Source organism: Tinamus guttatus, unplaced genomic scaffold, assembly GCF_059628265.1.
Source record: "Tinamus guttatus ecotype Peru unplaced genomic scaffold, ASM5962826v1 Tinamus_guttatus_pri_ptg000459l, whole genome shotgun sequence".
NCBI lineage: Eukaryota > Metazoa > Chordata > Aves > Tinamiformes > Tinamidae > Tinamus > Tinamus guttatus.
In genome coordinates, this window is record NW_028288993.1 from 9,777,037 (window position 1) to 9,791,872 (window position 14,836).

At 61.6% G+C, this 14,836-nt stretch overlaps 1 protein-coding gene across 11 annotated transcripts in view; it reads left to right on the forward strand.

Annotated features, from left to right (window-relative positions):
- Nucleotides 1-14,836, forward strand: part of NCOR2 (nuclear receptor corepressor 2) — a 155,300-nt gene that overhangs the window by 87,788 nt on the left and 52,676 nt on the right. For 8 of the 11 annotated variants that reach the window (XM_088532512.1, XM_088532511.1, XM_088532517.1 and 5 more), the window contains exons 14-17: nucleotides 872-970; nucleotides 9,167-9,291; nucleotides 10,117-10,289; nucleotides 12,249-12,311. In XM_088532512.1, the coding sequence (XP_088388638.1) occupies nucleotides 872-970; nucleotides 9,167-9,291; nucleotides 10,117-10,289; nucleotides 12,249-12,311 (460 nt within the window). Of the gene's footprint in view, nucleotides 1-871; nucleotides 971-5,874; nucleotides 6,031-9,166; nucleotides 9,292-10,116; nucleotides 10,290-12,248; nucleotides 12,312-14,836 lie in introns of those variants that run through there. The other 3 variants (XM_088532508.1, XM_088532513.1, XM_088532514.1) reach the window with 3 other exon arrangements.

Genomic DNA, 14,836 nt, shown 5'->3' on the forward strand with positions numbered 1-14,836 from the left:
GAGCCTTCAGTAGTAGCTGGGATGCAATATCTGTTCAGCCTGGGAGAACCCCCTTGGCTTTGAGGACCTGGTGGCCTTCAGAGGTCCCTTCCAGCCTAAATTATGCTCTGATTGTGCCTGACCCACCTGGGAAGCTCATTTGTGAGAGCTGGACTTCCCTATTGGAAGCAGCAGGCAGCCAGCAAGGCAGCCGAGATCTAATGCAACGTGCTCTAAGACACCAGGCTGTTTTCAGCCTTTTCCCACTAGTTAAAGCCGAAAGTGGTGGGACTTGGATGATGCTCACAATCCACCCTGTGTTCCAAGCTGTAAAATGTCTTCTAATTTTATTTGTACTCGTTTGTAAATCAGGCTGTAATTATGATACAGAACACATCCATTATCCTGTTGGAGAGAGATGCAAAGTATGGCTCGATGTAATGAATTAATAGATTTTTAAATTGCATTATAAAAAAAAATAGTGATCTTAGCCCTTGGAACAGATGACTGTAAGTTTTTGTGTTTGTGTGTATGTGTGTGTATAATCAGGGCTAGATTGGAAAGCAATCCAATTAATGCTTTAAAAGTCACAATCTGGTTTGTGAGTGGCCCTGCTCTTGGCAGAGGAGGGGGAGAGCAGCCCGAGCACCCGCGGAGCCCCCGAGCGGGACACCCTGCCCAGCACCGGCTCCGTCCCTCCCCAGAGCAACTGCCCCGTGCGGGCCTTTTCACTCGTGCTTTGCACCGCTCTGGTGAGTCTGTGCCAAAGAGAAACATGTTTTACCCCAGATTTTCAGAAGCTACCGATGTGACGATTGCAGGGCTGAGTATCGCTGCTCGCGGTGCGAGGGACCCGTGTGCTCTGCTCCCTAACTCGCCTGTGTCCTTGCAGACGGTGGCGGACTGCGTGTTGTACTACTACCTGACCAAGAAGAATGAGAACTACAAGAACCTCGTGAGAAGGAATTACCGGCGGCGCGGGAAGAGCCAGGTGAGGGATGGAGGAGCACATGGAAATGTTGTCTCTCCTGCTGACCAAGGAGCAGCAGGGATTTACACCCGTGGCTTCCGAGCAGCTGTTTATGGCTGAGCATCCCAAACACTTCCTCCCTTCCCCTGCAAATGGAGATTTTGGTTGCAGTGGGGCTTGCGAGCTTGCTCTGTGTCCCAGCGGTCAATATGTGCCTGTTGTTGTCTTAAAGTAGCTATAAAAACAAAAAGCCACAATGCTTGAACATGGGAGTGCAGTGAGTGCGGAAAGCCGGGTTGTCTGTCTCTGTTGGGCCAGCAGAAGGCTTGGAGAGGTACCTAGAAGACCTCGGACAACACGAGGTGCCTGGGGGTAGGTGACTGAATCACCCCTTGCTGTTGCGCGACCTGGATATGGAGTTGTTACCACGCCACTGTTGTTGCTGACCTCTCAAGGTGATCCTAGGATCCTTGGATCCTAGGACCTAGGGAGGTCCGAGCCTCTATGAGATGCGTAAGACAAGAGGAAGGTGCCACTGGTGCGTCCCCAGCTCAGTGAATTGAACGGCTGCTCACTCATTGAGGAGAGTGAGATGACTGCAAAGGGAGTATCTCCCCAGATAACGTGGGGACAGGAATGGAAAAACTGGCCTGTCCCGTAGCACCACTGACATAAGCAGTTCCTCATGCTCCATGGCCATAAAAAGCAGCACTTGGGTCTAGAGCCTGATTGGAAGGGAGATAGGTAGCCTTGCTCCAATTCGATTTCTGCAGCATTAAGACATGAGAATAGTTAGCACATGACGAATGTCATGGACGGGGCCCAATTTTCCCTTCTTATTTTCAGAGACATGGGAGATGGATAAAACCCTATTAGATTATGCAGTCCCTCTCCCAGCAAACACAGGGTGGTTCCCTCCAGTACATTTTTACAGTGTTTACCATGGTCTGTTTTGTTAGATCACAGCAACTAGAACATGAGGCCGCATTTGTTTCTTGTTAGCAGTGGAGACATTTAGCACAGCTAAATCTGGTTTTGACGTTAAGTTGAACAAGTAACAAGTGTGGCTGGAGGGAGAGGGGCAGTTTGCCGTCCTGCTCTGCACCTAGCTGGTCCTTCACGGCTACCTCCTCTGCTGCCTCCTGCATGGACCAATGTAAATCCCAGGAGAGCTTTTCCACGCAGGGACAGTGATATCCGTAAATCAGTGCGGCGCAGGGACCGCGGGCTCTGAGGTGGGTGGGTTCCACCTCTGGTGGAGCTCAGGACACTGCTGATTTTGGAAGGCTGGGTCCCTCATTCCGGAGCGGGGCGGGACAGCGCGTGCTCCCGTGGCCAGGATAGTTGTCCCGCACGCCCGCCGGGGACACGTGCCACCCCGTGCGCGTGCGGTGCCGCTCTGCCGAGCGTGGCCGTGCCCGAGGGTGATGTGCCCGTCTGGAGCTCTTGAACTGAGGGTCTGGGCACAAACAAGGCCGTGCCCGAGGCTCCCTGAGCCCTTGCAAATGGGGGGTGATGCGCGGTGCAGTTTTGGGGGAGGCCCCGCTCCAATCCCCGCGCCGGCCTGGCCCTTCCTGCTGGGATGGGTTAAAGCAGCTCAGTTCCACGAGCGGGGCTGGGTTTGGAGGAGGGCAGGACACAGGTTGCGCCGACGCCGCTTCCCCACTCGTTTTGTCGCGGAGAGGCTGGTGGTCTGATTTGCTCCCGGAGGCTGCGGGGAGCTAGCAAGAAGAGAGGTGGAGATAATTACGAGTAGAAATAAAGCTGCTGTGGTGTCAAGATGATCATCGTGGCCTACTTATTAAAAGTACATTAGAAAATAAGAATCCCGTTGCTCCTTGGCTGATGGTCCCCTGGCAAAGGATGCTCCTCATAAAGCTGCTACTTATTGCTAAAACCCTCCCGCCAAGAGCGGGGACTTCACATGCTGCTGCTTCCCGTTTGCCGTGAAAACGAGCAGCTCCCGGATCTAAGGCACGGGCTCCGCGCCGGGGGAAGCAACTGGAGCGGTGGTAGAACGATCCCGTGCGATAATTGGTGTGTTAATGAGCGTGGATTTGCCTGAGCTGCTAACGAGGGCTGCGTGGCGGCGTGTCCTGGTGTTGGCGCTGCCGGGGGTACCTGCGGGTGCGTCGCCTGCCCTGTGCAGGGACACGGGCCACCGCGATGCAGCCGCTGGGCCGGAGCCGCGCGGGGACAGGGGCAGCTCCCTTTCCGCATGGTTATCCCCCGCGGAGTGGGGGATCCGGAATGAATTCCCGTCCGTTCTGGATTCCAGCGTGGCGGTACAGACGTAGTGTAGCATCAAGGTGGCTTTTCCTGCGGCTGCGTGTGCAGATTCCCCTTTGGAATCTCCGCCGGGAGCCGCGGTGCCGGCATCAGGGCTCCCAGGTGGAGCCGGGAGGCTGGATCCGCGCCGGGCCGTGGCGACGACGGTGATTCAGCGGCGGATGAAGTAATGGGAGCCGGCAGGGCCGGGGCCGGCGCTGGCAGCCCCGCAGGATGTGCCGTCACGCCGGCTCCCCCGGTGCCGCTGGCAGACGGCGCTCACAGATTCCAGCGCGGAAGGGCCGGCGCTTTCGAGGATTCGGTGCGCGAGGGGAGCTCCCGCCGTGCCAGGCGTCCCGCGCCCCTTCCCGCGGGAAGCGAGGCGGAGGCCGGAGCCGAGCGCGGCCCAGCCAGCCGCAGCCGTTCCCGGGCCCACCCTCTTCCCTGCCCCCTGCCAAAGCAAATGGGATGATCCATGGGCCCTCCCTCTCCTCTCGGCAGCCCTTCCCGGCTCTGCAGGCTGCCCAAGCACCCATTTTATAAACAACCCCTTCCGTATTTTTCATGGAAGCTCCACGCAACCGGGGATTGACTCGTGGCTCCCGTGTGTCCCCAGCCCAGGATGGCCCCGGTGACAGGGGCAGGGGCTGCCCTGGCTCCACCACAGCACTCCAGGCTGCAGCTCCCTGAAAACGTGAATGCTCAGCTTGTATTCCTGGGAAACGCTCCAACTGCATCAGTTTGGGGAGCGCTCGCCCCGCCGGTGAGCGCGGTGCCCTCCAATCCCCGCCGCGGTCTGGGGGAACGGAACAATGTGGCGGTGTCTGGGACGGGGTGGGAGGACGCAGGTCGAGGGGGTCTCTGAGCGAGCGCTCCGCCGAGCCCGCGCTCGTGTGAGTGGTCGTGGCCACCGCTGTGCTGAGGAGGGAGGTTGGGAAACTGGCCGGGATGTCACTGATCCCGGCGGCGTTGGAGCATCCTCCTTGTTTGGTCTGTAGTTGTCATCCGAGCTGGACTGGGAGCCACACGCAGGTGGGAGCCAAGGGGAAACGGGAAGGCAGCTCAGAGCCTTCAGAGGCTGAAAATCCCTGCGGAATGCCGGCTGCCCCGGGATGCCAGGGCTTTCTTGCCCCTGGTGCCCGAGCGCTGCATGAGGAGGGCCGTGGAGCCCGGCAGTGTTTAGTGTGTGGTAGGGCAAAGCACCGGGAAGGGAAAACCTGCATTCCCTGCCCAGGATGGAGTGGGGCTCATTGTGCCACGCTCTTCCCCTCTGGACATTTTCCCTTCGTGAGCAGTCAAGTCGCTTTGTAAAAAAAAAAAAAAAAAAAAACCTCAGCAGCGACCCAGAAAAGAAACATTTCCAGTTATGGCAAAGCCCTGGGTGGCTTAAGGAGGGAGCGGATGAGCAGGGTCCTGTAAAAAACCGCTCCGAAACGCTGCGCTTCAGCAAGATCAGCGAGCGCCCTGTGTCCCATTAAAGCTTCTGGGAGGGGATGGCTCCCGCTCGGAGCGCTGCTTCCAGCGGGGCAAATGGAGCCTCGCTCGATGTCCCCCATCCTCACCCAAATGCCAGCCCTCGGGTTTTGGACTCTCTCCCGCAGTGCAGGGCATGGAGCGGGCGATGGGATTGGGGCGCCCTGCAGCCCTCCGTGTCCCTCTCCGTGCCGCTCTTCCCCAGTGCCTTGGTTGTGTTTGTGATTTCCGTGCGGCGCGGCGGGCACTGCACGCCCAGGGTGGCAGGAGGGGCTGGAGCCTCCCGGCCCTCGGCTGTGCCATCCGTGTCCTCCTGGGATCCGCATCCTGTGCGCAGGGCTGCCGGCTCCGGGAGTGCCAGCACTGCTGTGTGCAGCGGTGCCGAGTCCCGGGGGCAAATACATCCCCGCTGTGGCATGGACGGGCTCCTTGGAGACGAGTGGCCCTGGAAAGTGCCGCTGGTCTGGAGTTGTCCATAGGAGAAGGACCAGAGACCTGGTCCTCGGACCTCGGACCAGAGACCTGGTCCTCTCCTGGTCTCTCGGACCGGAGACCTGGCTGAACCGGGGTGCGTGGGGCTCCCGGTGCTCTGCCGGGCTGGCTCGGGGAGCCGGCTCCATGTGCTCTGCCATACGGATAAAAGTAAGAATGTGGGAGAGGGCCAGGATGGCAGGGCAGGGCCTGGAATGAGAACAGCCAGCGAGGAGGAAGACGCTTCTGGCCCTGATGGTGGAGGAGGAAGAGGGCGTAGGAGGCTGCCCCAGCTCAGGCGCGCGGGGACGGGCTCTCGCTGCACAGGAACAACCCAGCTGCGGGGTAAACCGAGGCCTCGGACGCTCCCGGGCAAAGGGGCGCAGCGTGACGGGGCCTCCCGAGCCCGGCTCTGCCGCGGGGTTCGGGCAGCGCCGAGCGGGTCGGGGGAGCAGCCGCGCGGGCGCCGGCCACGGTGCGGCGGGCGCAGCGCGTGGGGAAGGCCAGGAGCAGCCTCCGCGGAGGCCGGCACGTTCGGAAGGCGGCTCGCGACGCGCCCCAGGTTGAGCTTGGCATCCTCGGAGATTAATCACGCCGGCTGCAGCCGGCACCGAGAGCCCCGGTGACGAGCGCTGTGGTTTATAGGCGATGATTCATCGCCTCGACTTAGAGCGACCACGCTATTCCAGCAGATTGCAAAATCAGAAGAGGAATGCTGTGGTTAGTTTACGGCTTAACTATGCAAATCGTCAGGAAGCCTCCGGAGCCGGAGAATGTGAGGCGCAGCGAGGCCGGGCGGCGGGGCTGCGCGCAGGGGCCGCGAGCCGCCCATGGGGCCGGCGGGGACCAGCCGCTCGCGCGACGCCCAAGTAAGTGTCTGTGGGGCAGCGGGGGCGGCCGGGGAGGGCGACGCGGGGCCCCTTTCGCCTCCCCTCTGGTCGCGGGGAGGGAGAAGGCGGCCGCGGCGCGGCGGCCGCGGAGGAAGTAAACAGAGCGAGTGGGAGGAGCTGCACCTCTTCCTCGCTGGGGTTTTCTTACCAGCCAGAGCCGCGGCCTGTGGTCGGGGCGGGCGGCTGCTGGGGTTGGGGGGTGTTCACTGCTGCGCTGAGTTGGTCGGTTCTCAGCGGGGCAAAGGCTCTGGCGCCCGGCACCCGCCTCGGAGCCGGTGTCCCCCGCGGGCCGTCCCCGGCGCTTCCCCCGCGGCCGAACCCGCCCCATGCAGGAGCCGCGCGGCGGCCTGGGCTCCGCGGCGGAGACGGGCGCGCAGGGCTGGGCGCGCGGGCGCCTGCTCGCCTGCCCCGGCCGGGGGGCGCCAGGGAGTGCGCGGGCTCCTCCGGCCGGGCGCGCGGCGCTCCGCTCGTCTCCGGAGCCGCTGGGAATTTAGGACAAAGGTGAGCAGCTGTTTGCAATTAGGAGCAGCTCCTGCCGGAGCGCGCGAGCCCCCGGGGCGGCGGCGAGGCGGCCACGCAGCTCCCCGGGGCTCGGCAGGCACCGGCCTCTCGCCACCGCAGTCCCCGTGAGCAGGGCGCGCTGGCAGCGCGAGCCGAGGGCCGCGCGGCTCCGGGGGGCTCGGCGCCCGCGGGCCCGTCCCGTGGCCGGCACCGCTCGGCCTCGCGTAGGCGTCAGGTTTGTCCGGAGCGGCGCCGTGCCCCGAGGACGGAGCCGACCCACCTGCCGGGCCACCTCCGAGCGGGCGCTGTGAATCAGGAGGAAGCGGCGGCCGCTCATCGGGGAAGCATTTCCTGGCCCGTCGCGCTGCGGCACCGCGGCCCGGCCCCTGAATCATCCGGCGCTGGGCCGCGGCCAGGGCTAAGAATAGACTCCCCGTGCGCATCCGATGCCCCGGGGTGATCTCCCTGCGTGAGCGCCCTGCGCCCGGTGCCACAGTGGGATGTGCGGCCCGAAGCGCCCGGTGCCCTTCGGCGTCCAGTTCCGCTCCGCAGCTCCAGGTGTGTTGTCGTGGGCTGGCCCGGCCGACTCTCTGGGCATCTCGTCTGCTTCGGTTCGACCCTGGGGACGTGTCCCCTGCTTCCACCCAGCGCTTTGGTGGCTGAGCGGTGGCACAACTTGTGGTGTTGTCCGCACTCAGGTGCTTCAGTGGTCCCGCCACTTCTAGCCTGGCTCCTGCTGCTCCTGGCTCTTCCCAGAGCAGCTTCCCAAAGGCTGTGCCCGGACGAGAGCTCCCGGCGTTCCCCATGCAGCCGAGCCCCGTTCCTCCTTGCTTGGAGCCGGGCTCCGCAGCCGCGTTTGCAGGTCCCCATCAGCCCCAAGATGCAAACGCAGCACTCGGTGCAGCCAGGGCACCGTCCCTCGCCACGGCCCTGCGGTGATGGCACTGCCTGCTCTTGTCGTCAGGACCGTGGTGGGGCCAAGGGCGCCCCGCTCGGCCCAGCCAGCCCTTCCCTCCCAACAGCAGCAGCTCTGGGGCCTGGCACCCCGCTCCGCCGGCCAGGGCAATCACTAGAGGGCATCCTTGGATTAAAATGCTCCTCTCCGGCGGAGGCAGCGATGTCCCGCCGCGCTGAGCTGGAGAGCGGCCGGCAGCTCCGCGGGTGCCTTCCTGGGAAGCGCCCGCGCGTGGCCGGCACTGCCGGCTCCTTCCAGGGCCACCGCTCGCGTTCGGCGCGGGGAGCTCGCGAGCGCCGCGGCCATCGCAGCCTCCTGCACGGGGAGGGCGTTGCAAGGGCAGGTGGTGGGTGCAGCCTCCCCTGGGCCTTCCTGAGGGCGAGGGGAGGGCACAGGCCCTTCGCCCGTGGTGCCTCCGGGCTGTTCCGTGGGTCTCCCTGCCGCTTGCTCCAGGGTGAAGCTCTTGCCCCTGTTTTAGTTGTTGGGAGACCAAGGAGGCAGTGGCTGCGTCACGTAGGAGACTTGGTCCAGGGGTGCTGCTGGCATCTGCAGCACCTCCCCTCTTTCCTCCATCCCTTGCTCAGCGTGGCAGGGGGGGATGCCGTTTGCATCCGTCCCTGAGGATTTGCTTTCAACGAGCTTTTTTTAGGCCCCGGAGAGGCAAATCCGGAGTGGCCACTTGCTGTGGGCCTGGCTGGGGGGAGCAGGGGCGTCTCCAGCCCCTCGCCGCGTCCTCGGGGCTGGTCTGCAGTGCGGGTTGTGGGTCCTGCTGAGTGCAGCAGCCCCTTCGTCATAGCTGGGGAAGGATGCGGGATTTCAGCCAAGTGCCACACGTGGGTTTTCAGGGCTCGTATCAAACCCAGGTCTCGCTAAAACACGTGGGAGCCCGTTTTGACAGCTCTGTGCTTCTAATTTGGGCGCCGGCGTGTTGGGGCAGTGGGTTTTGCTTGCACAGAGGCTGCTGCAGCGAGGAGCCCGCGCTGCGAGCGGGGCCGGCCCGCGGCCCAGGCCGGCACCAGGCTCCTGCCGAGCATCCCGCGGGAGCCTCGTGTTTCCCCTGCTGCTGCCAGGGCCTGGGTGGACCCGGGTGGATCTGCTCAAAGCCCCGCGTTAGCCAGGAGCAGGATGGTTTAATAAATCGTTTCCGTCCCGAATTTCAACTTCTCGCTGAAATCCCTCTCGCTTGCAGTCCCGCCGGGGGAAGGGAGGTCAGGGAAGCCAGCCCTCCCCAGCATCCTTCTTCCTGCAGCTGTTGAAACAAAATCCAGAAATAATGTCACAACCGCGGCCCTCCCCGGAGCAGCGCGGCGCGGTTGGTGCACGGCAGCCGGGGCGGCAGCGCCCGCGTGTGCAGCCTCTCGGATGGACCGGGATGGGCAGCCCGGCGTCTCCCGTCCCACACCTCGATCCGGAGGCCGTTAACGGGCCCCCACGCTGCTGCTTGGGTCCGACACCCGGGTCGACCCTTTGTGGGGTCCCCGCGATGTCCCCAACGGCCGCGCGTGCCCCGGCAGCCGCCCCGCGTGGCTTTCCCTCCCGGCGCTGCTCAGCCCCGGCGCTGCCCGGCCGCGGGTGTTTAGCTTGGCCCAGGTGCCGAGCGCTCCCCGCCTCGACGCTCCGTTTATTTTTCCTTCTTTTTTTACGTCCCTTGTTTTGCAGCAGCAGCAGCAAATGCCCCGTAGCAGCCAAGAGGAGAAGGATGAAAAAGAGAAGGAAAAGGAGAAGGAGGGAGAGAAGGAGGAAGATAAACAGGACGCAGAAAACGACAAGGAAGAACTGGCCAAGTAAGCGGATCCCCCCGCGGGTCCCCCCGCCCCGGGAGCAGCGTTCGGGGGCCACGCGCTCCCCCCCAGCCGCCGAGCCTGGCACGGGGCTCCCCGCGGCCGCCCGCTCTCCTCCTCCCACGCAGAGCCTGCTCTCCTGCTTATTTCCCTCCCCTCCCACTCCCAAACCTAGAAAACCACACTCTGATGTGCTTTTATTTTTTAAAAAAAAAAAAACATCAAAACCTGCAAAGCCATCCTGGTCCCGGGGCTTGTTTTGCTGTTGCAAGAGGCTCGGGGAGGTGGCGAGCGCAGCCGAGCGTGGCGCTTCACCTCCGGTGTTACTGATGTCAACGTGAGAGCTTCCAGATCAAGGGATCCGACCGATTTTATAGCTGCGCCCGCCTCGCCGCCTGACACCATCATAACTTAGCGGGGAGCGCCGGCGCTGCGCCGGGGAGAGCTTGGCACGCGGGCCGCTTGCTATCTGTAATGGGCTTAATACTCGGTTTAAAAGAACATCTGGCTTCATTATATCTAGGCTGCGAAGACATTTACCAGCAGGTCCCTTTCAGGAAGATAAATGAGGAGGAGGCAGTGATGAATTTGAATGCCCTGATATTCAACCTGTCTCCATCAGGTCTCTGCATGCGGAGCTGCAGCGTCTGCAGAAAGCGAGCTCTGCCACCCAGGCCCCCCCGGCCCGCTGCGTGTGCAATAAAAAGCACAGACCCCCTGCCCAAAAAGCCCGGCCACGAAACCCAAGCACAAGCAGCACAAAAATCCCTTGGCCCAAAAACTAGGGCACTTTCCGTCCAGTCATTCCCTCCCTCTCTGTTTTTGCAGGGACAAGAATGACGACACGTCCGGGGAGGACAACGACGAGAAGGAGACGGTCACCTCCAAAGGCCGCAAAACCGCCAACAGCCAGGGCCGGCGCAAGGGCCGCATCACCCGCTCCATGGCCAACGAAGCCAACAACGAGGAGGCGGCGGCTCCGCAGCAGAGCGCAGAGCTGGGTGCGTAGGTGCCGCGGCGCGCTCGGGGACGGCGCGGCCTCGCGCTCCGCTCCCTGTCCCCGTGTCCCAACGAGGGCCCTCGCTCGCAGCACCGGTAGCAGTTGCCTTTGGAAGCTGTACGTGTATTTGCCTTAGAGTAGCAAATGCATCAAGGCATTTGCCTGGTTTTCCTCTATTTCCCCTGTATCGAGGACAAAATTATTAGTGCGCTACCGAAGGCAAGTACAAATAAAGGCAGGGTGACTCCTCTCGCTTCCCTTCTCTGCAATTTCTTGCCTTTTCTGTTCCATTTGCTATAAATCACACTGAGGTGTTTTGCCTCTCCGCTCCTCTGCTGACAACTGGCTTGAGCTTTGATTGCGAGCGCTCCGCTTCGTACAAACGATATAAATAGTTCCCGGCACCGCGCAGCCCTGATCTCCATCTCCAACTTGTTAAGCCGTGCTGCATAGAAGCAGCAGATAATGCCAGAAATTTAGATGGGATTTTTTTTTTTTTTCATCCCAGGATCTTAGGGACCTTGATAAACTTCACCGTGAGCAGGAAGAAAAGGCTTTTGACAGTGTTAAATTGGGAAGAGGAAATGGCCTGATTCCAGTGACATATCTAAGCAATTGGTTACACTTTATGTCTCTCCAATAGTGCTTTAATTTAGGTTGGCTAAGAAAGTTATTGCATTTTAAATACCGATTGAACATTAAAAAACAACACAAAACCATATTGTGGTTTAACTGCAGCATGCTGGAACTCCCAGTAGGCATCTGTTACATAACTGCGCAACCTCAGTAAATATCATTAATCAAACCAAATAGGCCATTTCTTTGACGTTTCTTTACCATGCAATAACAGTATCTTAAAGCTGAATTAAGGGCCTGGCGGAGCGCGTTGGGACGCTTCGCTCCAAGCAAATACCCGCCGGATCCCTGACCCTGCCCGGGGCTGGGGGAGCTCCGGGGGTATCGATTTCCCTGCGCTGGCCGAGCAGTCGTGTGTTGGCCGCGCTCCCAGGGGACCGTGTTTTTGCTGGAGGAAGTGACCTGTGCTGACTTACACGAGGTGACACCTGCGGTTCTGCTCAGCCGGCTGTGAAGGAGATTCCTTCTCTGGCTCCTGAGTACCTGGCGGGTCGCGGGCCTCCCGCGGGGTCTCTGCTTCTTTTAAAGCAGCTTGGAAGATGCTTCCTTCTTGCCTCATCCGTATCCTTTACCCTAACCTATCGACCTGTGTTCCATTTTAAAAGGACACTGTCAAAACCTCTCTCATTGCTGTTGAAATAATGCTTTGCCTGTTGTTTAGAGTAATAACCCGCTGGCAGCGCGAACCGGAAATCTGCTTCCTTACCGAGCTGTTTTTTGCCGCTGACTCACAGCCCGGTTTGTTGTTGTAGGGTTTGCTCGCGAGTGCCAGGCTGCCGGCAGGACGCTGGCGCGGCGGCCGCTCCGCGCGGGGCCGCGGCGTCCCCGGCGCGGGGCCGAGGGACCGGGAGCGATAGGTGCTGATGCCCGTGTCTTCCTCTCCCATGTGCCCTGCGAGCAGCCCCGTTGCTCTGGGGCCCTGCTCAGCTCCCAAATCCGCTGCGTCTGAAACGTCCAAGCGCCCGGTGCCGGCACCCGCTTGCCAAGGGACCCGGGGGTCAGCCCAGCTGCCCACCTTGGTGGCCAGTGAGATGCACCTTAGCATCAAGGTGGCTCCGTCTCTCGCAGCGGGATGGTCCCACCCAGCGTCCGTCCCCTCCAATGCGTCGGCTCCCGGGTCGGTACCGGCAGTGCACGGGCAGAGCGCGGGGCCCTGATTCAGCATGAAACACCCTGCCGCCCTCGGGCCACCTGGCTCTGCTGCCAAACCCAAAGAAACCAAAGCAGAGGCTGTGTGGGCTGCTGGAGCACGAAAACGCTGCGAGTCTCTGCTAGAAGGGACGGGCACCCTGGCACTGACCTCTCTTCCCTTCTCTCCCTCCAGCTTCTCTGGAGATGAATGAAAGCTCGCGCTGGACAGAAGAAGAAATGGAGACGGCTAAAAAAGGTGAGTGGCTTGTTTGCTTCTCCTGTCGGCTTCCATGGACCCAGTTGGGGAGGTGGCGTCGGAGCGTGGGAGCTGGCGCAGCTGAGGGGCTGGATCCTGCCATGCGGCCAGTTTGTCCCCAGGAAGCTCCCTGGGAGGTCCAGGGGAGACGGGAATGGCGTGAAGCTCAATCAGCCCCAGGAGCTGTGCTGGCACCATGGATGTTGTATGAACTCGTGGGTGCTGTGGGCACAATGAATGTTGTCTGAGCTCCTGGGTGCTGTGGGCACCACGGATGCCATGTGAACTTGTTGGTGCTGTGGGCACCGCGGATGTTGTATGAGCTCCTGGGTGCTGTGGGCACCATAGATGTTGTCTGAGCTTATGGGTGCAATGGGCACAATGGATGTTGTATGAGCTTCTGGGTGCTGTGGGCACCACGGATGTCAGAGCTTGTGGGTGCTGTGGGCACCACGGATGTTGTCTGAGCTCCTGGGTGCTGTGGGCACCATGGATGTTGTGTGAGCTCACGGGCGCTGTGGGCACCACGGATGTTGTGTGAGCTCATGGGCGCTGTGGGCACCACGGATGTTGTCTGAGCTCCTGGGTGCTGTGGACACCATGGATGTTGTGTGAGCTCACGGGCGCTGTGGGCACCACGGATGTTGTCTGAGCTCCTGGGTGCTGTGGGCACCATGGATGTTGTGTGAGCTCACGGATGCTGTGGGCACCACGGATGTTGTCTGAGCTCCTGGGTGCTGTGGGCACCATGGATGTTGTGTGAGCTCACGGGCGCTGTGGGCACCACGGATGTTGTCTGAGCTCCTGGGTGCTGTGGGCACCATGGATGTTGTGTGAGCTCACGGATGCTGTGGGCACCACGGATGTTGTCTGAGCTCCTGGGTGCTGTGGACACCATGGATGTTGTGTGAGCTCACGGGTGCTGTGGGCACCATGGATGTTGTGTGAGCTCACGGATGCTGTGGGCACCACGGATGTTGTCTGAGCTCCTGGGTGCTGTGGACACCATGGATGTTGTGTGAGCTCACGGGCGCTGTGGGCACCACGGATGTTGTGTGAGCTCATGGGCACTGTGGGCACCACGGATGTTGTCTGAGCTCCTGGGTGCTGTGGGCACCGTGGATGTTGTGTGAGCTCACGGGCGCTGTGGGCACCACGGATGTTGTCTGAGCTCCTGGGTGCTGTGGGCATCGCGGTTGCCGTGTGAGCTCGCAGGTGCTGCAGAGCCCACACTGTGGAGGAGCTCAAGGGGTGGCAAACGGGGCAGCCCCTCCACGAGCTCCTGTGCAGCCCGTGGTGACCGTGCGACGTCCGTAGCGTCCGTGGGAGCCACTGGACACCAGCAGCCGCCTGCGGTGACAGCCCCTCGCCCGGGCGCCTCGCAGGGAGGGCGCCGGGCTCCACGGCGGGGACAGCCGCCCTCGTCCCCCTGTGTGGGCGCGTGAGCCCACGAGGGCCGCGGCTGCCGCGGGGCCGCTCCACATCCTGGCGCTGATTCAGAGCCCGTTGCCGAAAAGTGCTGAGTGTAGCACAGCCCTCCCTGCCACTTCCCCCTCCTTCGCGCGCCGCCGGTGCCAGCTCCTTTACGGCTTTGAGGTTTTTTTTCCCCAAAGTCACGTCCTGTTGCTGCGCTGCCGAGTTCACATCCCCAGCCCGTGCCTGCTGCTCGGCGCGCTGCTTGTTCGCGAGGTCTGGTGAGGATTGTGAAGGCGAAATTAAAATGGAAATGAGCCCGTTTGGGGACGGCAACTGCGAACAGGCGAGTTAGCGGCTTGGGCTCTGTTTGGAAAATGCACCTGCTGCAGGGATGCTGATTATATGTTCTGGAGCTCTGGCTTCCCAGGTGCCGAGGGGAGTTGTGGACTTGGATTACTTTGCCTGTGAATATCCCAAAGTGTTTGGCTCGCTCTCCTTCAAGCCGTTCCAACCCTCTTCACAGCGCGGTGCCAATCCCGTGCGTTGCCGAGCGGAGCTCTCTATAGATGCGAAACTTAATGGATAGACTTTAATCAAGCAGACTGGCCCGCGGCCAGGTAGCGGGGCGAGCAGGTGCCGAGCAGGGCAGCGCTGTCACGGGGAGCTTTTCCGCGCGCCGCTTTGTTTGGGAGGTCACATCTGCTCGGGAGAAGCTCGAGGAGTCGAACGCAGCCGCCGGAGCCGCGAGGAAGATGAGGGGTGGGAGCGCGCGGGACCCCGCGCGCTCCCACCCCTCATCTTCCTCGCGGCTCTTGCTGCCACGGGAAGCCCCAGCGCTTCCCTGCTCCTCCCCACAACATTTGACGAGAAAACGGGCTCCAGAGCAGTGAGATGCCTGGTGTGTAAGAGCGTGTTCGGCGTCTCCACGAGTGGAGCGGCACGGGGGGCTCCAGACCGTGGCTGTAGGCAGAGGCCGTAATATAACCGGGCCGTACCCGATTATCAAAGCTACCTAGGGGAGCGCAAGGCTAGCGGGAGGAAAGCCCGTACGTTAACGACACTTTTTATCACACGATTAACGTTGATTCCCCAGCCCGTCGAGTGGAGCC